General features: G+C 45.0%; 1 protein-coding gene across 1 annotated transcript; it reads right to left on the bottom strand.

Moving 5' to 3' along the window:
- Positions 1 to 1,031: 1,031 nt before the first annotated feature.
- On the bottom strand, positions 1,032 to 23,702 carry TGM7 (transglutaminase 7). The gene is made up of 16 exons (XM_053225086.1): positions 23,634 to 23,702; positions 23,514 to 23,580; positions 20,661 to 20,843; positions 19,754 to 19,999; positions 19,037 to 19,155; positions 17,279 to 17,407; positions 17,013 to 17,190; positions 14,389 to 14,527; positions 9,573 to 9,676; positions 8,983 to 9,225; positions 7,154 to 7,480; positions 6,603 to 6,763; positions 4,447 to 4,580; positions 4,036 to 4,215; positions 1,989 to 2,077; positions 1,032 to 1,399 (listed from the first exon to the last, which is right to left on the bottom strand). Exons 1-16 carry the CDS (start codon positions 23,700 to 23,702, stop codon positions 1,032 to 1,034), a joined length of 2,736 nt encoding a protein of 911 aa, XP_053081061.1.
- Positions 23,703 to 24,259: the final 557 nt, after the last annotated feature.

Below are 24,259 nucleotides of genomic sequence, written 5' to 3'. Positions count from 1 at the left end.
TGGGTCTGGAGAGGTGAAGTAGCCAAAGAGGAAGGTGCCCAGTGGCCATCCGACAACAGCAGCCTATTTCATGGCACTGGGCTAAGGAGCTGGCTTATAGGTTTAGCTTTTCATTTGATTCCTACAAATCATAGTCAGAAGGTGTGTGTTGTGTGTATGCTGGGGGAGGGAGGCGACTCTGGTCAGAGCGGCTTGTCTAGGGTAAGGGAGGCAGAGGAGAGCCAGGGAAGCTCAGCAGAGTTGATGGGCACCTTCCTGTTTGGAGGGAAGCAGGGCTGTGACCTGCAGGGGAAGGGCACAGAGCAGATCCTGGGACACTCAAATAGGGAGGTGTGGGCTCACCTGCCATCCCCCTGAACCAGCTCTACCAGGATGGGGGTGGGGTACCTCCAGACCTTTCTAAGACTCAGAGAGTCTAGGATGCTGACATTTGGCCCTGCCATGAATTCCCAGTATGCCCTCAGCTACGTTCCAGTTTCCTTGTCTGTAAAATCAGGGTCCATGGGCTCCATGGGAGATTCCCCCCAGACAGTAGCAAAGGGAACCATGAATTGGCAGATCCAGGTGGGTTCCTCTGCCTCCTCCCTTTTCTTTTCTTTTTAATGTTTATTTATTTTTGAGAGAGAGAGACAGAGAGAGCAAGAGTGTGAGCAGCTGAGGGGCAGACACGGAGAGAGAGAATCTGAAGCAGGCTCTGCACTGACAGTGCAGAGCCCGATGCGGGGCTCGAACTCACAAACCGTGATATCATGACCTGAGCTGAAACCAAGAGTTGGATGCTTAACTGCCTGAGCCACCCAGGCACCCTTGCCTCCTTCCTTTTCTATGATCAGAAATGGAGACAGTCACTCAGAAGAGGTGACTAAACCAATCAGGGACCTCTGCACATGAATGTACTTCACAACTTACAAAGCCCTTTAGAACACACTTTCTCATTTGATCCTCACAGTAACCCTCTGGGGGCTGGCACTGCTACTATTGTCTTGCACCTGAGGGACCTAGAAGTTGGCCCCGGAGCTCTGTGCTTTATATCACACAGTGACACTGAGCAGCATATGGGGAATTGCTGGGGACATGAACATGGCGGGGAATTGTTGGGGAACACCAGCAATCAGGAGACCTGGTCTGCTTTGTGCCCCCTGCTGCACAGCCGGGACATTTCTTTCAGAGTTTGTCTGTGGGCACCCACTGCCTGGGAGGCCAGCACACCGGGTTTTATGAGACAAGGGAAGGGCAAGGACAGTGAAGGAGGGTTGCCAGGACCTAATCTGAAGGCGCTCTGCAACAGGGGGCATGAGCCCCAGCATCCTGGGTCCTGAGGGCCTTTGAAGCTGGAAGGGACTTTGAGATTGTCTAGCTTGTCCAGCTGAGGTAAAGAAACGAAGCCATACAGGCTTGCCTACATGAAAGAAAAAGACAACACTGCAGAGTACACTTTTTACAGCCAATTTTTGTGTAAGGAGAGTGGAAAATTTGAAAGGTCAACTGGGAAGGTAGAAATGGCTAATGCCCTTATGGAAGGCCCTTGAAGGCCCAGTAGGAAGCCTGTCTACTCTTTCCCTCCAGCGATACAAGTGACACTGCCAGGCCCCCAGGCTGACCTGACAGGAGGGGCAATGACTAAACAAAGGAGGCCCAGGCACTTGGCAGGTGGAACAAGGTTTCAGATTTCTGCAGGAGCCAGCTCAGTTTCTCTGGCAGGTGGGCAAGGAGCCACCTGGAACACAGCAGTGACAAAGCAGTGACAGAGCCCCACAGAAATGCCCAATGGCACTCAGTGGGGACGACAGCAGCCAGCACACAGGGTGGAGGGTGGGTGTGCAGGCTCCTGCCCTTCCTTCACAAAGCAGCCTGTGAAAGCAAAATAAATTTTAAAAAAACAGAGAGAGGAGAAGGATGAGAGGGAAGGGGAGGGGGGAGAGGGAAGAGGAGGATGAGGAGCAGGAGGAGGAGGAGGAGGAGAGGGTGGTGAGATAAGCCAAGTGAACCTGCAGAGCCACTGAGCAGGTGAGCAGTGGCAAGGATAAAGGGCCCACGTCTGAAAACCTGCAAGAGCATGCTCTCCTTTTCTGTGTTTCTGGAATTTCCAAAATTTCCATGATGCAAATATGCCAATTTATAATGATAACGATATTTTAATTTTTTTAATGGAGATATAATTGGCATATACTATTGTGTAAGCTTAAGGTGTACAACCTGTTGATCTGATACATTTGTATGTTATAATGTTACTACCGTAGTGTTACTGATACCTCCATCATGACACAGTTATTTCTTTTTTGCAGTGAGAACATTTAAGACCTGGTCTCTTGGTAAGTTTGAAGTATAAAATACACTATTATTAACTATAATCACGATGCTGTGCATTAGATCTCCAGAATTTATTTATCTACCAAATGGAAGTTTCTTCTCTTTGACTAACATCTCCCCAATTCCCTCACCCCCAGCCCCCACTTACCACCAATCTACTCTCTGTTTCTAGGAGTTCAGCTTTTTTAGACTCCACAGATAAGTGATATCATAAAGTACTTGTTGTCCCCTGACTTATCTCTCACTTAGCATAATGCCCTCAAAGTCCATCCATGGTATAGCAAAGGGCAGGATTTCCTTTCTTTTTCACGGTTGAATAATATTTCTCTCTCTCTCTCTCTCTCTCTCTCTCTCTCTCTCTCTCTCTCTGTCTCTCTGTGTGTGTGTGTGTGTGTGTGTGTGTGTGTGTGAACATCTTTGTCCACTCATCCACTGACAGACACTGGGGTTGTTTCCTTATCTTGGCTATTGTCAATAATGCAGCAACAAACACGGGAATGAAGGTTTCTTCTCAGGATAGTGATTTTGTTTCCTTTGGATAAATACCCAGATGTGGGATTGCTGGGACATATCTAGTTCTATATTTAACTTTTTGAGGAACCTCCATACTGTTTTCCACAGTGCCTGCACCAGTTTGCGTTCCCACCAACATGCACAAGGATTCCCTCTTCTCCATATCCTCACCTACACTTATTATCTCTTACCTTTTAATGATAGCCAGGTAATGATAACTTTATTTTTTTAAGTTTATTTATTTAATTGGAGGGAGGAGGGGCAGAGAGAGATGTAGAGAGAGAATCCCAAGTAGGTGCCCCGCTGTCAGCCTGACATGGCGCTTGAACTCACAAACTATGAGATCATGACCTGAACTGAAATCAAGAGTCAGATGCTTTACCAACTGAGCCAGCCAGGCGCCCCTAATGATAACTTAAAAAAGCACAATGAATAGTGGGAGGAAGGCCAGAAAGATATGTGGCAAACTGTTAGCAGAGATTTCTTCTGGGATGAGGAACTATAAGTGATTTTTCTTTTGTTTCTTTTCACCTTTCTGGTCTTTCCAAATTATCTAGAATGAGCACACATGATTTTGAGTGGGACTGGCCCAGCCATCACTGTGCTCTCAGGGGGCAGCAGAGAAGTCCTGCTAGGTATCTCTGGCTGGTCCCCCTGGTGGCACAGTCACTGTCTTCCCAGGCCGCCCTCCCCAGACTTTCCCTCCAGCTTCCATCTGCAGGCTAAAACCATTTAAATGGAGAGACCTGGGGTCCTTAATTCCAGAGAGGCTGATTTAAGGGAATCATATTGGCCTTATTTTGTGACTGGGGACTTAAAGCAGGAGAGAGCTAAGACAGGAAGAGCAGAGAGGGCCTAGCCAATGCATCTGGCATTGGGCCAGGCCAGGGGACCAGCCAGCAGCAATAAGTAGATTCTTAGCACAGAAGAGAGAACACTGGTGATAAATTAAGAGGTCTTTATTGTCTCTTCCCAAGATGCACAGAGGTTCTAATAGTGCTTCATTCACCCCAAGCAGGCCAGGAACCGGACAGAGAAGGGGCAAAGATAACATTACACCTTCAGGAGCAGAAAAGACCAAGGTGGGGCTGCCAGAAGGCTGGAAGGGTATCAGGAGTGGGGGGTAGGGAAGGGGCTAGGGGATGAAGAGGGGAACAGTAGGAAGGGTGCTGGGCTCAGGGAGAGACGGGAGGGGGGTGGTTGGGAGAGTACGGGGCGGGGCGGGGCGGGGCTGAAGAAACCCTGGCTGCAGCAACAAAGATGTCCTTGTAGCCCTTGATCTCCTTGATCTCATTGCTGCTGATGAGGACTTGCAGCTGGCGTGGTCCAGTTTTGATGGGGTAGAGGTCCAGTTGAATGTGGATGGTGTGTCCAGCCACCAGAGTCCCAATGCTGAAAGCCAAAAAGAGCCTGTTAGAGCCTTAAGTAACTGCTGGGATGGGTGGTATAGTTTCCCCTCTTGGAGTAAACACCTCCCACCCCCCCAACACCACCAAGGTCAACCTTCCCCATGGAGGGTGGGAAAGTGGGGACAAGTAGGCACCCTTCAGGAGACAAAGGACCGATCTATGACCCCACAAGGTACCCCTTGTCAGAGACCAGCATGAGACAGATGGTACTTACTTTTTGGATATCTGCCCATCAATGAGGCCACTTCCCTCCAGCACCATCATGCAGTTACTCAGAGCAGTCATTAGGGTATTGGTGAGGGTGATGTGGACTCTCAGTGCCTTGCCCACCTCAGCCCTTTTAGACACCTGTGAGGAGAGAAGACAGGGATATTGTGGGCAACTGGCCTCATTTCCACACTCCAGTTCAGTACCCTCATTCCACTGTCCTTCTCTTCACCACCAGGGACTGCTTCCTTACTGCTAAACCACTGCAATTGGGAGAGAAGAATGTAAGCCGAAGAGTATTCAAGGTTAACAAATATCCTGACCTGTCTTAGAAAGTCACAATGCTTCAGGAAGCCACTACCAGTTGGGAATTGGCACGAAGTTGAAATCTATTTTCCTCCCCACCATCTAGTTCAGGATGGCAATTAGATTTCAACTAAAGTTCCAGCTCCAATCTGTTCATCATGGCTAATAGAAATGGCATGTTGAAAAGGATCCTGAGGACAAATCCAGAGTCAGAGAGCTGTGACTGATTAGTAGCGTCTGACACAGGCATGGGATAAGAAGTGGTGCTATATGCACCATCCATATGCTATCAGTGATATCTTTCTTTTTTTTCCGTTTACTTATTTATTTTGAGAGAGAGAGGGACCACAAGCAGGGGAGGGGCAGAGAGAGAGGGAGAAAGAGAATCTCAAGCAGGCTCAGCACCATCAGTGCAGACCCTGATACAGGGCTCAAACTAATGAACCGCTAGATCACAACCTGAGCCCAAACCAAGAGGCAGATGCTTAACTGACGGAACCACCCAGGTACCCCTAGCACTATCCTTCTGAGGCCAATGTCACATGATATGGCAGAGCCAGGACCTGAGCCAGGTGTCCCAGACCCCAGCCAGGATCTTTCCCCCACGTTGTTCTGACAGTAGAAACACTCTTGAGTTTCCCCAGGTGTGTTCTGTGCATCCCACGTGAGGTCTGTGTCATAGGGCAGCATGGCCTTGGCCTGTGAGTGGGAGGCAGGGTCTCTATCCTACTCACTTCTACAGCCCGGTGCCTAGTGCAGTGCCAACCAGGTGGTGGATATTTGATGAACATATGTTGAACTAAAATGGGTCCTGACCACCCAGATCATACTCAAGGCATGTTCTGCCTCAAACAGAGAATTAAGAAAAAGTAAGAACCCACCCTGACTTCTCTAAAATTCAAATGAAAGAAACAAATCCCTTGTCCTCTAATGAGGGCATCAAAGTAGAACAGGCAAAAATGTCTTTGGGATCCTTCATACTCACACAAATCATCCCCAGTTCCCTTAACTGTGGGAACCAATTGATAGTCTACTCTGGTTCTGATGTGTTTGCATTGGATCTTGTTTGTAACCAGGGCTCTGGGTAATGGGGGCAGGGTCCTCGCCTCAGCACCAGGCTGTGATTCTGCCCACTGTTTGCCGCACCGTGGCCTGACAACACGCCCAAGTGAAAACTGTCAGGTGGTCACATGGTTTATGATGTGGAGCTACTCATTCTGGTTGGGGTGGAGTGTGCCACTAACAAATCCAGCAGGTGCAAAGCCAGGTTGGGATCAAGCAGGGAGCAAGTTCTTTAGAACAGGAGGGGAGATGGAGAAAGGAGGCTTTGAGGGAAGGAAAACCCCTGGTAACGGGAGATGGGGAATATTTCTGCCCTCCGTTTATCCTTCTTCCACCTGTAATGACCTTGCCAGCCACACAATCTTAGAACTCAAATCCGAGGCTCCTTTCATATGTCCTCCCTCTTCCCTGTCAACCCTGTGTTATCTGCAGTCACCTTTGGAATTTCACTTGTGGTTTTTCTCAAATCTGGCTCTTCTACTCAATCTCCCAGCCATGCCTCTCCTGTCTCTCTGCCTCTGCAAAGCTATCTCCCTACTTAAAATGCTTTCATCTCCACCTCATTTCTCTGGACAGTGTCTTCCTATGCATCCTCCACAAAATGTCACTTCCTCTGGGAAGACTTCCACTCTGCCCTGCACTTTGCACAGAGGACAAGACAACACCATACTGTTCTTTAATCATCTATTTGGTGTCTGAAGCAGGGACTGTATCTCATTCACTGCTGTAGCCCCAGCCCCTGGGTCGGGTGAGTCAAAGGGCTTCCGGGCTCCATCTCTGTCCAAGACACCTTACCTCAATAGATAAATTGGGAGGTTCCAGAGAGATATCTTTTAGGACCAGCATGGACCTCCCCATATCCTCCACGTTGGCAATGCCAGACACACGGATCAGCTTCTCATCTGTCAGCTTGTTTCTATAATTGTTGTAGGGTAGCAAGAGCAGCCACTGTATCTCTAAGCACAGACAAAAGACATCTTGAGTCTGGAAACAAAGACACACACACACACACACACACACACACGGAAATTTGTATGTGTGAGAGACTATGTGTGTGAGTCTGTATGTGTGTGAAAGTATGTTTGCATAACAAAGAGAAAGATACAGTGTACTTAACCTATACTTACTGCCCCCAGAAGTCATTGCTATGTCTCACCTAGTGGGATAGTGTCAGAGGTACAGCACATGGCATATGTGACCCCCTGACAACAACAGCTTCACTACCTGGCACATGTGTGTTGGGGTGCAGGGATCTCTGTGTAATCTGGCTGAACCATCCCAGCTTTGTTCATGACCCCACAGCTCCCATCCCTATAGGTGATTTTCCAGGCCTTGTTCATACTCACCCTCCCCAAAGTCCAGGTTCAAGTGCACTGTTTGCCTCCAGAGGGGCTCCCGGGTGCCACCCTGGTGCAGCAGGGCCTGTGCGCAGAAGTGCACCACCAGTCTGATGGGACCCCGGGGGTGGACTCTGTCTGGCATCCTCAGGGCATGCAGCTTCAGCAATAGGTCCTGGCCCCACTCAGGCGTCCTGGCCAGGTGAAGCTGCAGCTGGGCTGGCTGATCCTGAGACCCCCTGGACCCCAGCAGATCCAGGAAGGGTGAGGAGGCCCTTCCTGGGCCCAGCATTTTCTGGGAAGCCTTCATGAACACAGATCGCTCCTCAGGGGATCCTGGCAGAAAGGAGAGCCAGGAAAGACCTCAGTAAGGAGGGGTTGAGAGGACCAGTGGCCTTCTTTGGGAAACAAGCCACCCAGAAACTTCCAGCTCCCTTCCCAAAGGGAAGCTGCATAAGGAGACAATACAGCTACATAAGGAGACAATAGCTACACATAAGGAGCCACATAAGGAGACAATACAGCATCGTGGCTGAGAACAGGGAGTTGGTATATTGCTTGGTGCTGCATTCAAATCTTGCTCAGCTAGGTGTTCCTTAATCCCTTGGTGCTCAATTCTTTCATTTATAACCCAGATATATCTCCTTGCCTCATAGAGTTGCCAAAAATTTGAGTTAAATGAGTTGCTGAATATAAGTACCCAGTACTGTTCTTTGTCATCAGTATTGTCACCATCATCACTGTCATCATCATCATCAAAGCCAAAGGCTTCCCCCCTCCCCCACCGCATCAACATCCTCACTTCTAAAATACATGCTCAAGAGACTCTTAAAAACTGAGAACAAACTGAGGGTTGATGGGGGGGTGGGAGGGAGGGGAGGGTGGGTGATGGGTATTGAGGAGGGCACCTTTTGGGATGAGCACTGGGTGTTGTAGGGAAACTAATTTGACAATAAATTTCGTACATTGAAGAAAAAAATAAAATAAAATAAAATAAAATAAAAGGTAAAAAAAAATAAAATAAATAAAATACATGCTCAAATCTTTTAAGTGGGTCTTCCTCTCTTGCTCCTGGGGTCTACTCAACATTCAGGTTGAACTCCAACTCATCCCAAATTGTGGACTTCTCTAGTAAAGTTACTATGCACCAGAGGCATTGCTCCAAGTGCTTTCTCTGTATACTCAGCTGCCCTCACAATAGCCCTCTGAGGTATCATTAACCCATTTTACAGATGAGGAGGTGGAGGCACAGGGATGTTAAGAACACATCCAGGCTTATACCACTAGAACATAGCAGTACCAACATAGCAGCATTGTTGGTACTCAGGCAGCCTGATGCCACCCTGGCCTTCTCCACAGAGACATCTACTCCCTTCCACATGCCAGGTGTCCTTCCTTTCCCTCCTTAAGTGTCCACCTCCCTCCTTGCTGCCACCCCCACTGCCATGATGTAAGGAGACCATGATATGACCCTAGGACAGAGTTGCCATAATAATAAAGAACATTCCATTTGAATTTCAGGTAAATTTGAATTTCAGATATATAATAATTTTTGTTTAAGTATATTACATGCTATATTTGGGACACACTTATACTAATGAAATATTTGCTTATCTGAACTGATCTGGAATTCAGATTTAACTGGGCACTCTGTTTTTATTTGCTCAGTCCAGCAGCCCTAGGCCCACATGGCCAGGGTCCAGGAAAGCCCCTGGGAGTTTGCGATGAGGAGGAGGTGATCAGGTGGTGTTGGTTTTAACAGGCATGAGCCATTCTCACTGGGAAGAACACAACAGACGTCATGTCCACCCACCCTGAAACCCCAGGGCCCCAAGCACCTTCTGGATACTTGTAGGAGCTGGTAATGTTCTGTCGCTTAGCTGACCCTACCATCTTGGTGCTGATTTCCTTCCCAATGGAACGGGTATTATGGTCCAGGATTTCCTGGGCCTGACCACCTCTGAAGAGCCAAATGACTTCATCAGCATTCACCTCGGCGTACACAAATGGGGTGTCATAGGGCAGGTGAACCTCCCCTTCCCTGATGGCCTTCACAGAAGCAGGGCCGCAGCAGAATATCCCTGTGGAAGGAACAGAAGTTGAGGATAGCTGACAGCTGCTAGCATGTGGACTGGGCCGGCTGGTGGTGGCGAGGGCAGGTAAGGGGATGGGATGGAGAAAACCCTCACACACCGAGTGCTCTCAGGTTCCCACAAATTCATCCGATCCTCACAGCCACCTGTGGCATTTATCAGCTTCCCCACTTTGCAGGTGAGAAAACAAGGTCCTGCAAGTCATCTGGGTCACCCAGCTGAAGGCAATGAGTGAGAAAAAATACTACCCCTTTCTGGCCTCCTGCTCATGTGATCAGTCCCCCTGCTCAGGCCCCCCACGGAGCCCAGATCCTTCCACAGTGGCCCTCACTCACCGCTGCTGGTTTGCTGGGGAGTGGGGTCCAGAACTTGCCACCCATTGTATCCTGGTGGGAGATCTTTCCGGATCATCCAGCACTCATTCCAGACATGGAAATTCCTGCAGAGAAGAGTAAGGAAATGAAGATTCACATTTTCCTGGATTTGTCAGGTATCAGACACTATATTGAGTGCTTTATATTGTTGTTTTTAAAATTTAAAATGTAATTGACATACTATATTGTATTATTTTCAGGTGTACAACATAGTGATTTAACATTTGTATAAATTATGAAGTGATCACCCATGAAAAATCTAGGTACTATATGGCACTGTATAAAGTTGTTATGTACTAATTATATCCCCCCCTTTTTTTTACTCTTTATTTGGAAGTAATTTCAAGCTTACAGTAAAGTTGCAAGAATAGTACAAAAAATACCCAAGGGTGCCTGGGTGGCTCAATCAGTTAAGCGTCAGACTTCAGCGCAGGTCATGATCTCACAGTTCATAAGTTCAAGCCCCGCACTGAGCTCTGTGCTGACAGCTCAGAGCCTGGAGTCTGCTTTGGATTCCGGGTCTCCCTCTCTCTCTGCCCCCCCTCCCCCGCTCATGTCTCTGTCTCTCTTTCAAAAATAAATAAACATTTTTAAAAATTACAAAAAATACCCATATACCCAAGTTATCTATCATTAACATTTCGCTTCATTTGCTTTATCATTGGGTTTCTTTCAGTATGGATTTGAAGATTATCAATACATTTTTTCTTTTGTTTTTTACTTCAGTGTGTATTTTCTAAGAATAGAGATCTTCCCTTACAGTTATCAACCCCACGCATTTCTTATTGATATAATATTTTTATCTAATTTACTGTCTATATTTCAATTTTATCAATCGACCAAATATTGTCCTATTTATTTATTTATTTATTTATTTATTTATTTATTTATTTTTAATTTACATCCAAGTTAGTATATAGTGCAACAATGATTTCAAGAATAATGCACCTCACCCATTTAGCCATTCCACCTCCCACAACCCTTCCAGCAACCCTCTGTTTGTTCTACATAGTTAATAGTCTCTTATGTTTTGTCCCCCTCCCTGTTTTTATATTATTTTTGCTTCCCTTCTATATTCATCTGTTTTGTATCTTAAAGTCCTCATATGAGTGAAGTCATATGATATTTGTCTTTCTCTAATTCCGCTTAGCATAATACTTCTAGTTCCATCCACGTAGCTGCAAATGACAAGATTTCATTCTTTTTCATTGCCGAGTAATACTCCATTATGTATATATCTACCACATCTTTTTTTTTTTTTTTTTTTTAGCTTTTAATTTACATCCAAATTAGCTAGCATATAGTGCAACAATGATTTCAGGAGATTCCTAATTCCCATTACCCATTTAGCCCATCCCCCTTCCCACAACCCCTTCAGTAACCCTGTTTGTTCTCCATATTTAAGTCTCTTATGTTTTGTCCCCCTCTCTGTTTTTATATTATTTTTGCTTCCCTTTCCTTATGTTCATGTGTTTTGTATCTTAAAGTCCTCATATGAGTGAAGTCATATGATATTTGTCTTTTTCTGACTAATTTCACTTAGCATAATACCCTCCAGTTCCATCTGCGTAGTTGCAAATGGCAAGATTTCATTCTTTTTGATTGCTGAGTAATACTCCATTGTATATATATACCACATCTGTTTTATCCATTCATCCATCGATGGACATTTGGGCTCTTTCCATACTTTAGCTATTGTTGATAGTGCTGCTATAAACATTGGGGTGCATGTGCCCCTTCAAAACAGCATACCTGTATCCTTTGGATAAATACCTAGTAGTGCAATTGCTGGGTCATAGAGTAGTTCTATTTTTAATTTTTTGAGGAATCTCCATACTGTTTTTCAGAATGGCTGCACCAGTTTGCATTCCGACCAGGAGTGCAAAAGAGATCCTCTCTCTCTGCATCCTTGCCAACATCTGTTGTTGCCTGAGTTGTTAACGTTAGCCATTCTGACAGGTGTGAGGTGGTATCTCATTGTGGTTTTGATTTGTATTTCTCTGATGATGAGTGATGTTGAGCATTTTTTCATGTGTTGGTTGGCCATCTGGATGTCGAACTTCTTTGGAGAAGTGTCTATTCATGTCTTTTGCCCATTTCTTCACTGGATTATTTGTTTTTTGGGTGTTGAGTTTGATAAGTTCTCTATAGATTTTGGATACTAACCCTTTATCTGATATGTCATTTGCAAATATCTTCTCCCATTCCATCGGTTGCCTTTTAGTTTTGCTGATTGTTTCCTTTGCTGTGCAGAAGCTTTTTTTTTTATGAGGTCCCAACAGTTCATTTTTGCTTTTGTTTCCCTTGCCTCTGGAGACATGTTGAGTAAAAATTTGCTGCAACCAAGGTCAAAGAGTTTCTTGCCTGCTTTCTCCTTGAGGATTTTGATGGCTTCCTGTCTTATGTTTAGGTCTTTCATCCATTTTGAGTTTATTTTTGTGTATGGTGTAAGAAAGTGGTCCAGGTTCATTTTTCTGCATGTCACTGTCCAGTTTTCCCAGCACCACTTGCTGAAGAGACTGTTTTTATTCCATTGGATATTCTTTCCTGCTTTGTCAAAGATTAGTTGGCCATACATTTGTGGGTCCATATCTGGGTTCCCTATTGTGTTCCATTGATCTGAGTGTCTGTTTTTGTGTCAGTACCATACTGTCTTGATGATTATGGCTTTGTAATGCAGCTTGAAGTCCAGGATTGTGATGCCTCTAGCTTTGGTTTTCTTTTTCAAGATTGCTTTGGCTATTTGGGGTCTTTTCTGGTTCCATACAAATTTTAGGATTGTTTGTTTTAGCTCTGTGAAGAATGCTGGTATTTTGATAGGGATTGCATTGAATATGTAGATTGCTTTGGGTAGTATTGACATTTTAAAAATATTTGTTCTTCCTATCCAGGAGCATGGAATCTTTTTCCATTTTTTTTTGTGTGTCTTCAATTTCTTTCATAAGCTTTCTATAGTTTTCAGTGTATAGATTTTTCACCTCTTTGGTTAGGTTTATTCCTAGGTATTTTATGGGTTTGCGTGCAATTTTAAATGGGATCAATTCCTTGATTTCTCCTTCTGTTGCTTCATTGTTGGTGTATGGGAATGCAACCAATTTCTGTGCATTGATTTTATATCCTGTGACTTTGCTGAATTCATGGATCAGTTCTAGCAGGTTTTTGGTGGAATTTTTTTGATTTTCTATATAGAGTATCATGTCATCTGCAAAGAGTGAAAGTTTGACCTCTTCCTGACTGATTTGGATGCCTTTTATTCCTTTGTGTTGTCTGATTGCTGAGGCTAGGACTTCCAATATTATGTTGAATAATAGTGGTGAGAGTGGACATCCCTGTCTTGTTCCTGACCTTAGGGGGAAAGCTCTCAGTTTTTCCCCATTGAGGATGATATTAGCATTGGGTCTTTCATATATGGATTTTATGATCTTGAGGTATGATCCTTCTATCCCTACTTTCTTGAGGGTTTTTATCAAGAAAGGATGCTGTATTTTGTCAAATGCTTTCTCTGCATCTACTGAGAGGATCATGTGGTTCTTGTCCTTTCTTTTATTGATGTGATGAATCACATTGATTGTTTTGTGGATATTGAACCAACCCTGCATCCCAGGTATAAATCCCACTTGGTCATGGTGAATAATTTTTTTCATGTATTGCTGGATCCAGTTGGCTAGTATCTTGTTGAGGATTTTTGTATCCATGTTCATTAGGGAAATTGGTCTATAGTTCTCCTTTTTAGTGAGGTCTTTGTCTGGTTTTGGAATCAAGGTAATGCTGGCTTCATAGAACGAGTTTGGAAGTTTTCCTTCCATTTCTATTTTTTGGAACAGCTTTAAGAGAATAGGCATTAACTCTTCAAATGTTTGGTAGAATTCGAATAGTGTCCTTTATTACATTCTTTACCACCCAGTCTAGGATCACACATTGCATTTAGCTGTCCTGTCTCCTTTGTCTACCTTGATCTGGAGCAGTTTCTCAGCCTTTGTTTTATTACATTGAAATTTTGAATTCAGTATTTATTTGCCAGAGCTATATTCATTTTGAGCTTATCTGAGGCTTTCTCATGATTAGATTCAGGTTATGCATTCACACACCAAACGCTACAGAAGTGATATAGCCTTCTCAGATACACCACTGCTGATTGAATCGGGGGTTCTTCAGCCCTTTAGGAGCTCAGAGCGGGAGGGGCTCCAAGGATTGCCACTAGCTCTCACACAACCCAAAGATCTGACCTGGAAACTGGCTGGAAAAGGAAAAACATGACACCAGATTCAGCAGAGGAGAAGGGAGCCAGGAGAAGAGATCAGAGATCCAGAAATGAAGGCACATACACACACACACACACACACACACACACACACACACATGCAGAGAGGGAGTGAGGTGGATAGAGGAGGAAACAGGAGAGACTGAGGAAGTGGACAAAAGCAGCAAGTGCAGGCTTTGCCCGAGGAGAAACAGAGAATGGCACAAACAGATGGCTCAAAGAAGGAAGAGTCATCTGTAAGATGCATAAAGATTTTGAAGTTAGTGTTCACAGAACACAAAATCAATTTTTTTGGTTGTGGGCTTCAGAATGTTATCCCATAGTCTTATATTTCTGAAGGGAGTTTAGTGTGATGATGTAATTAGCCAGAACAGTCTCCTAGGTTAGGGAATTGCTCTCTGGGCACCAGCAACAAGATAAAGGATGATATTGCCTCAAAAGTAGAGAGAACCAGGTCAGAGCTGCCTTACCCTTCCTGACATGGAGCAGAGATGTGTTTGAGATGGTGTCCCTTACCATATTTTGTCACGCTTCTGAGTAGGCAGCATCTCTGCATTTTGGTCATAGTAGGTGTCGACAGTCAAGTTCCTGTCCATGTTGTGTGCAGAACGAAAATTGGAAACCACACGGGTTGGAACACCTAAACATCTCATTACTAAAGAGAAAGAAAACATGGAGAATCACTGAGTTCATTTCAAGCAGAATCGTTAGCTCTCCATGCATGCTTTCTAACTTTTAAGCTGGAGGAGAGAAAGAAGGCCAAGATTCTTGCAGATCCATACCTGTAAGTCCTTTATTTTCAAAGCACTGCACCCAGGCCCAGAACCCTGCTGCCTACCTGCCCCATTGATGGTCTCCATCCCACTAGGAAAAAGAAATCGTTTGAAGGTTACTTAAAACAACAATAAGCAACTCAATTTATTATTTAGTGCTTTTTCCATTCAGCAGCTTTCCAGATTAAAAACAGGGAACCTAAAACATTTGCTAATTTGAAAGAAAATAAAAAACTTCAGGCCTTGTGGCCTGTTTTAGAAGAGAAGCTGTGTGGCTTAACTTCTCTGGGCCTTAGTCTCCTTGTGTGTAACAAAATAAGGAATTGAAACAGATGATTTTCAATTCTGAAATTCTGAATCTGTAATTCTACTGAAATACAAAGATTTGGAGGAGGTAAGAAAGAAATCAGAGAAAGGATAGAAGGGCAAGATAGACATAGAAGTAACTGGAAGACATCAGAGATGGAACTTGCTTGTACAATGAGGCAATAGCCATCCCTGATAAGGCAACAGCATCCTCTTGTGGCATCTCAGGATAGTACTACAAAGGCTTTTTAATGCTGAGTAAAGATCTTTTTCTTTTTTTTTAATGTTTTATTTACCTTTGAGAGAACTCAAGCTGGGGAGGGGCAGAGAGAGAGGAAGACAGGATCTGAAGCGGGCTCTGTGCTGATAGCAGCAAACCCAATGCAAGGCTTGAACTCATGAACCTTGAAATCATGCCCTGAGAGCCGAAGTTGGACGCTCAACCTACTGAGCCACCCAGGCGCCCCCCAAACTGAGTTAAGATCTTAAGATTTCACTTAAGTAGTTAAGATCTACTCACACAAAGCAGATATTACACCACCTACACCACCACCACACCCAAGAGTAAGTGCGCGTGCACACACACACACACACACACATCTTCCCAAGGCCAAGTAAAATCAAGCCAAGAGCCAGATGTGACCTTTGGAACATAGGTCTCCACCTCAGCCAGCGAGGCGAGGAGTTCAGACAAGTTTATCTTATCCCTCTCCAGCTCAGGACCAGCAGTGGGTGCCTCCTGAGGCTGCTGGGAGGATTATAGTGCTTTGAAAAGTAAGAGGACTATTGAGATTGACCAATCTTTTTGTTACAATTGATTCAAGAGTCCCAAAGGGAGCCAGCCATGTGCTCACAGTCACTTCTCTACTCCCAGCACATCTCCTGAGCTTTTCATAACCTCTCTGAAGGGGTGACAGCTAGACCAGGACTGCAAGTGGCCAGAGGCTGTGTGGTGGGAGCAGCTGTCCCCTTCCTCAATGGCCCCAGAACTTTAGGGCCTGGGAGTGGGGAGAGGGTTCAAGACGGAGTAAGGATGCAGACCTAGACCTTCTCCTTCTCATCCCAGGGCCTAAGGGCCCAAGCTCTCCTCTACAACACCTGCCTAACCAGGGACTTCCCAGCCCAAGACAAATGTGGCCATATTAAATGCTGGTGCTGTGCTGAGCATTTTCCAGGGAAAATGAATGAGCAAAGTGAGGTCACTCTGTTTGAATACTCAGATTTAAACATCTCGTCTATCTGTAGCACCTGTACATATCTGCCAAGCTATGCTGCCCCTCTCAGAAAAATCTAGAACTTTGTCTTTGGCCCCTGTCTCTGTCTTCTCTGTTCTTTGCTCCCTCATCCTCCAATTCAGAGTCAGCCCATTCACTCAGCAAACACTGAGCATCACAACACAACAGGTAGCATGTGTAAGGTACTCCTGCCTTGCATGGGGCAAGACAGGCAGACACCTCAGTATTCTGTCTTTCCCTCATCCTCACAGATAATCTGATCAACACCTTTGCACTAAATCGTAAATAAACGGTAATGCAAAAAACACTGATGCTCCATGTGGGTAGTTAGCAAAGTAGCAAATCTCCTATTGTAACTCCTCAAGAAACTCTCCAAGAAGTATTTGGGAGCCGCCAGCTCTGCCTACAGGTGGGATCAGACTTTCTCAGACCATTTGCTTGTACTTCAAGCTTCCCCCAGCTGTCCCTGACTCCAGGCTCACCAGGAGCTGAGAAACCTGAGCAGTGGCAGAGAGAAGCTGTCTTTGCTTCCACTTTGGGGCCACACTCTTCTTTATCCAAGTGACCATTTTAATAGTCTAACTGCCATCAAGGAGACTGCAGAGTTTGTGACGGGTCAACCTCCCTCCTAGGAAAATATGCAGGAGTCCCCAAGAGTATGGAGTGTGCTGGGTGAGAGTCCCTGTGTGCACCATCTCTTAGCTGTGGGGCTATGGTCAGGCCCCAGTTAACTTATGTGAAAATGGAGATAACCAGAGCCCGACTTCAAAGGGTCATCTCAAAAATTAAATGAATGCTTCTGCATCCCCATCTCTCCCTCACTCACCTGTGCACATCACAGCTGCAAAGACCCAGCACTGTCCATACTTCACAGGCTGCCTGCCCCTGGCTAACCACTGCCGCAGGATGGCTACGCTGCCATTCCACTCCAGCGGGCTGACCCCCCTGGAGTAGTCCTCTCCCCAGTTTCCCTGCAGCACACCGTTGTCATCGTTGCTGTTGATCTGCAAAGGACAGACAGGCGGGTCCCCACAGTGCCCTAGGGAAGCTCAGATTGTCCTCAGACAGGGCCGGGAGAGCTTCTGTGCTTACCATGGCGCTCACCACCCTGCAGACGTACACAGGGTCATTCCGCTGGGAGTAGTCTTTGGATGGGTTCTCTAAAAAGTACAGGCTCTTGTTCAAGATCTCAAAGCAGATATCTATGATGTCCTCTTCAAACTTCCAAGTGATTTCAAGGGAGAGAAAAGAGAAGAGCGTCCTAAAACTTCAAGTCAATAACACAGGCTTTGAGGGATGGTGTATATGTGCTGGAGATGAGGATGGGGTTAAATATAAGACAAGGTCCTGCCTTCAAAGAGCTTATAAGTCAAATTGGGAGTGTATGAGATTCAGAATTCTGGAAAATGAACCTGAGTGGCTCTAATGGAAAATGCAAACAGAATTTGGAGGTGAGGGATCCCTGTTGACAAGAGATCAGAGAAGGCCATTAGCACCAGTAGGCTTGGAAGGGCCAGGTAGACAGGAAGAGAGCAGGGTGGGGATGTTCACCTGAGGTCTTTGAGTATGGTGCTGCCCAGGACAGGGGCTTAAAGGTTCTCATTTCTGGAGGACATGAGGGAGTAGGAAAGACCAGATGGATAAAAACAGGGCAGCTGTGAGAGGTGAGGGAGAAGAGTATGGGGGCCTCGAAATCAAGTAGAGGAGTTCAGCTGTAGGTGGGAACCCAGGAGAAGCCAGTGTAGGTTCATGACATAAGTTTATAACATATACTTGATACATATGCCTATGTGAAGTATGGAGAATGCTGGCTCTTTGCAGCTGTGATGTGCACAGGTGAGTGAGGGAGAGGTGGGGATGCAGACATATGTCTCTGTTTCAAAAAATCACACAAATTGTCACAGTTGGAGCACACAGGCTCCCCACTCCCTCCCCACCACTCTCCTGGTGAGTGTGGATGGGGCTGAGATGTCAGTGGGAGGGAGGCAGAAAGTATACCAGTCATATTTGCTGGTTGAAAGTGGAAAAGTTGCCCAGAGCCAAAGGTCCTGCCGTTTGTACACTGACAGGATATTTGATGTTATTAAAGAATTGTCATTTATTTTTTCAGTTATGATAATGTTCACTTTTTCAGGAAGAGTTGTTATCTTTTAGAGCTATAATCAAAGTATTACTCTATTAAATGATATGGTATCTATAAATTCCTTTCAAAACTTCCAGTGATGAGTTTGGAGGGATGGGGACAGTACAGACCAGGGACAGGCAAACTTTTTCTGTAAAGGACCAGATAGTAAGTATTTTAGCTTTTGCAGGCTGTGGGGTCTCTGTCTCAGCTACACAACTCTACCACTGTAGCATTAACACAGCCACAGGTGATACTTAAGTGAATGAGCATGGCTGTGTCCCCGTAAAATGTCATTTATGGACACCACAGCTTGAACTTCATATAATTTGCATATCACAAAAAATTTTTTAGTTCTTTTTCAACAACTTAAAAACACGAAAACCATTTTAACTCATGAACCACACAAGAACAGTCAGTGGACTCTAGTTTGCAAACTCCTGGTATAGATGGAATAAGATTCACCATAAATTGCTCATTACTGGAGCTGAAAGACAGGTTCATTTTAGTATCCTGTCTACTTGGAAAATGTTTTAAGTTTTTTATATAAAATATTAAAAACTTGAAAGCTATCTCCCCTTCCTTCCTTTCCTCTCTTACTGGTTGGGAAATTGGCCCCGCACCACACACTGTGACATTTGTTAGTGGCCTTTTGTGAGGTAATAGAGTTGATTAAGAACCAGCATAAGGAGACCTGCCCCAGGCCCCGTTTCTGGTGACAGTATTACCTGCCCATAGTTCCAGGGCCAGGAGGTGATGAATCTTTCATGACCCTTGTAAACAAAGCCATAGTCCATCATGATATACTCCTGCAATAGTATTTCACTTGGCAGGTAGACATCATCCTCTGAGTGGTTAAGAGTAGGAGAGGGGGCAAAAGACAAACAGAGAAATTAAAAATAAAATAAAATAAAATAAAATACAGTAATGACAGTGTCTTGCTGGATAATAGGGGAAGGAATGGGTTGGTGGCAATACAAATCGAAACTGGACCCCTTAAAAGTCTATAATGCTCTTCTAGAGGCCAGTGATATAATCTGTACCTTAAAACATAATGATTATCATTTCCTGATTGTAAAAGTGGAAAGCCTATTGTAGAGATTTGGAAAATATGGATGACGGAATGCAGATAATGAAAATCACTCATTCCCACTACTCACAGACACCCACCACTACAGTTTGGTATATTCCTGCCACTCTTTCTGTCCACGTACATGTAATACAATTAAGATCACATTGTGTTCCGTTCCCTAATCTCTTTCACTGCACATCACACCACAAGCATTTTCATCATGCCATTAAAATTCTTTTTTTAAAGATGGTTTTCAGTGAGCACATGGTATGGCATAGATAAGCAGCTTTTATCTTCTGGGCTTTCTCAGAAGAACCTCTCTGAGCCTTCCTAGTGGATCAGGTTGTCATTACAGCCTGTGAAGCAGTTGTACCTGCATTCCAAGGGTTAAAAAGCAGGATGAAAGTTCCCAATGGGTGAGTCACACTGTGACCCTGGCCCTGAGAGATCTCTATCTTCAGAGTGTAGGGACCAATGACTGCATTGGATGGTGTAAAAAGGGAGACAAAGAGTGAGTTGGTGTCAATGATGAAGTCAGAAGCACTCCAGACATTCCCTTGTCGAGCCTGGGTAAGGGAGAAGGTGGCTCGGGTTCCCAGCAACTCCGTGGGCGCTGGTCCTGTGTAAGAGACAAATGACCCCTCAGTGAGGTTTAAAATCTATGTGACATGATTCCAGGGGGCTAGGAGGACCCTCACCTTCTTCCACCACTTGCTAATCCTTTTGGTTTAAGGCTTTTATTGCCACTGGATGTCTTTGGGCAAGCCACTGAAGATCTGTGGGCCTCAGGTATTTTTATCTGTAAAATGGGATCATCATAGTACCTGAAAGCTAAAACTCCTGTCATGGGGATTAAATTATATAATATATATGAAGTTTCAGCACAGTGCCTATTGTGCATTTAAAAATTGGCTGTTATCAGGGTGCCTGGGTGGCCCAGTTGGATAAACGTCTGACTCTTGATCTCAGTTCAGGTCATGATCTCACAGAGCCCCACATCAGGCTCTGCACAGAGCCTACTTGGGATTCTGTCTCTCCTTCTCTCTGCCCCTCGCCAGTTTGTGTTCTCTATCAAAGTAAATAAATAAACTTTAAAAAAATTGGCTGTTATCATCACAGTTTCAATTTGCTGAGTTGGCCAAATCTTTCCTTAATGTCACTTATCAGGTGAGCACTTAGAGGGTCCTGGGGATCCCAGGAAGAGGGAGGGGAGGGAGCACTCAAGAAGGGGAGGTGGGAGCCCTACAGGTGAATTTTGCCTTAGGGCAGGGTGAACTCACCCGTCTCAGCCACAAAGGTGAGGTAGTCTGTCCCAAAGTGGAAGGGTCGGCTGAAATGTAGTTGGAGCAGAAAGGACTGGCCCCGGCGTACAACAAGCCTCTTCAGGCCCATCTCCTGCGTGTGATGCTCCTGGTTGTTTCTTGGGCTCTGCAGGTCCACAGACCTGAACTTCAAGGCTGCCACTGGAGGGGTATCGGGAGAGGAGACAGGTCACTGCCCAGCTGTGTCTCCCCAGGTTCAACATCCCCCAACACTTCTCAATCATTTCTGTGGCACCTGGCTCTGACTTCGGTAGGATTACTGTCTACACCTGAGCCCTTCTGCCACCCCTGCCTGCTAGTTTCACAACTTAGCCTTGGCAGTTTAGCAGGCCCCAACCCTGGAGTGGGAAGATTGTGATCCTGGTGACTCTGCGCCTGGACCCAGAGCTATAGGGCTCAAAAATGAGGGCCCCATGGGGCACCTGGGTGGCCCATTAGGTTAAGCGTCCGACTTCAGCTCAGGTCATACTCTCAACATTTGTGAGTTCAAGTCCTGCATCGGGCTCTGTGCTGACTAGCTCAGAGCCTAGAGCCTGCTTTAGATTCTGTGTCTCCCTCCCTCTCTGCCCCTCCCTCCCTGCACTCTGTCTCTCTCCCTCTCAAAAATAACTAAACATTAAAAAAAAAAAAAAACAAAATTAGGGTCCCAGGAAGAGAAAGGTTTCCAGATAATTGACACTTAATCCATGAAGTGCCACCACATACTATTAACCACTTTTGTTGACAATCTTTCCAAAAGTTACTCTATTATCATGCTGATAGAAGAAAGAACATATTAGAATTTTGTATGAATTAAGTCAGTGAGCTGACTAGAGGCTGTGACCTCAGCTACAGGCAAGTCCCTGCTTAAGATGCTGGGTAGGTAGCTTCTTTTTCACCTCTCAGCCATGCTCTGGGTATATGAGGGCACTGACTCTTCCCAGGATGCTACTGTGTGTGTACCTAGTGTACAGTTTAAAGACTCTCATAGCACAACTGGCCAGAGTGTGGGCTGTCACTACCTTAGCTCTGAGACCTTGAGCGAGTCACTTAATATCCAGAGACATCAGTGTCCTCAGCTGCAAAATAGAGACAGTGGTATTCCTACCCCATAGGGTCCATGTGAGCATTGAGTGAAGATTCACAGGTAAAGGACTTCTGGTAGTGGCAGGTACAGAGTAAGCACTCAGTAATCATTAATTGCTCTTAGTGCTAGTAATGACACAGCCTCAGATTGTATTTGCTTTGTTATTTAAAAAAATTTTTTTTAATGTTTATTTATTTTTGAGAGAGACAGAGACAGAATGCGAGTGGGTTGGGACAGAGAGAGAGGGAGACGAATCTGAAACAGGCTCCAGGCTCTGAGCTGTCAGCACAGAGCCCAACGCAGGGCTCAAACTCACGAGCTGCGAGATCATGACCTGAGCTGAAGTCGGACGCTCAACTGACTGAGCCACCCAGGTGCCCCGCTTTGTTATTTTTTTTTTTAAATTTAAGGTTTATTTATTTTTATTTTTGAGAGAGAGAGAATGAGAGAGAGAGAGACAGCATGTGAGTGGGGGAGGGGCAGAGAGAGAGGGAGATGCAGAATCCAAAGCAGGCTTCTGAGCTGTCAGTATAGAGTCCGACGCGGGGCTTGAACCCATGAACTGGGAGATCGTGACCTTAGCCAAAGTTGGACACTTAACCAACTGAGCCACCCAGGTGCCCCTGAGTCATTTTTGCTGGTGATATTTACTGCGCTTACTGTAAACAAAAATCCATTTGGTCTTTTTCCCTAGTAGCACATCAGTTTATCTCAGTGGTTCTCCAGTGGAGAAATTCTGTCCCCTGAAGGACATGTAGCAATGTCTGGATACATTTTTGGTTGTCACAACTTGGGGTAGAGGCCGGGGATGCTGCCAAACAGCATCCTAGAGGAAACACAAATTTTAGCACCTACCAGTTTTTGTGCCATTCACATTCTGAACTTCCACACTGATTCTTTATGTTTTTGCTAAATTAGTTCACTTTGATAGTTTTGGCCCATCTTTCCTACCTGGCTGGAATTCTTAAATCCTTGTTCTTTCACCCAAATGCTTTACGTTGCCATCTGGGGACTGCCTAAACTGTTTTCCAGGTCTTCATCCAAGACATTGCTAATAAGATGGTTCTAAGCATTAGGGCTTAAGTCAGACACCAATGGAGTATCATGTTGGAGTTTTCTTCCAGGTTAATGCTAAGTTATTAGGAAATACTCCTTAAGTATAGTTGTTCAACTAGCTGTGACTACATCTGATACTTCATCTGAGGAAATGGGATTAAGTGTTTAAAATTTTCCTTCACAGCCTAAAGTCAAATCCAACTTTCATATTTGTATCTTTCCCACAACCTTGTTAAACATTTGACTAAAAACAGAATGTGCGTGATGGTCCCTTGATCCCCCTTCTTGTAACCATCTTTCGTTGAGGCAGATTCAAAGATGAATCACTGGATCAAATAGTACAAAGTTTTTAAACCTCTTATTGTAACTTAGGCACTTAAATAATTATATTATTGCAACCAGAGAAGTCAGGACGAGATCTAACACGGACGCCTTTGAGTTACTTAGCAGCATTTTTTAAACATCAGGTCCAATCCATTAGTAGTTTGCAAAATCAATTCAGAGAAATGTGACCAATATTTTTTTAATAGAAAATATCACAATGTAGCACACATAAGGAGAGGAAGAATAATTTTATGTGTAACTGGGTCACGATGTAAATTGTGGGTCAGAGTCAAAAAGTTTGAAAGCAACTGGCCTAGATACTGATTGTATCTTATCTTTTCCTGAGGGACCTGACATTTTCATACCAGGAGCTACGGAGCCTCCAAAGGAAGCTTCTCCACCCCATGTGTAACATCCAGTGGCCGTTCCACCCTGAAAGATCAGATACCCAAAAGAGGCAGTGAAGAGCACACAGAAGTGCTTACGTCACTTCCACAAGAGAGAACAGGACTGGGGGCAGCCTTTTCTGGGCTGCTGTCCACAGCTAGAAGCATACTTCTAAGGGCAGATCAATTCTCCCTTTACTCAGGCTGGGGTGGTTTGGGAAGGAAAGGGGAGGAGGAAGAAGGAAGATGCCTTCCTCTCCATGCCTAAGATTGCAGTGCGCAGGAAAACTTATTGTCCATTGGAGACTCAGGTTTTCTTTTTTATGCCACTTAACACCATTATGCATTTGGCTCACTGAAGGCCTTTTCATGTCAGGAAGACAGTGACTTCAGAGAACAAGAGGGAGGTCCTTCAAGGGAGCAGGAAAAAAATTCAAAAACCAAAAGGATCAGGAAGAGGTTTAACAAAGCAGGAAATCAAGCAGAAGCAATTACTAAAAACATGTCAACTCCCACAAGGCCTTCCTGCCTTGGCCATTGGCCCACCAGAGTTAATGACTTGAGCAAGAGGAGAGGAAGCCTTGGCCACAGGATTCCCGGTGCTTGACTAATATAAAGACAAGGAAGGATCAAAATATACCCCCATGTATTATCATCCTGAAAATGTGTGGGGTCAGATGGGCAGTCATCTGCCTATTATGAGTTCTGAAGCTCCTGCCACCTGA

The sequence above is a fragment of the Acinonyx jubatus genome, chromosome B3 (genome assembly GCF_027475565.1).
Source record: "Acinonyx jubatus isolate Ajub_Pintada_27869175 chromosome B3, VMU_Ajub_asm_v1.0, whole genome shotgun sequence".
In the NCBI taxonomy this organism is placed as follows: domain Eukaryota; kingdom Metazoa; phylum Chordata; class Mammalia; order Carnivora; family Felidae; genus Acinonyx; species Acinonyx jubatus.
This window is presented reverse-complemented; position numbering and strand designations above follow the sequence as displayed.

Bases quoted from the DNA above. Each gene is read 5' to 3' on its own strand.
- TGM7 (XM_053225086.1), bottom strand. From the start codon at position 23,702: ATGCTTCTAGCTGTGGACAGCAGCCCAGAAAAGGCTGCCCCCAGTCCT. The intron at 9,677-14,388 runs GTAAGGGACACC...TCTTCTCTGCAG, and splicing joins CAGAAGCGTGACAAAATATG to GAATTTCCATGTCTGGAATG. The intron at 1,400-1,988 runs GTTCACTTGGCT...TCTTTCATGTAG, and splicing joins CCTGCTCAGTGGCTCTGCAG to GCAAGCCTGTATGGCTTCGT.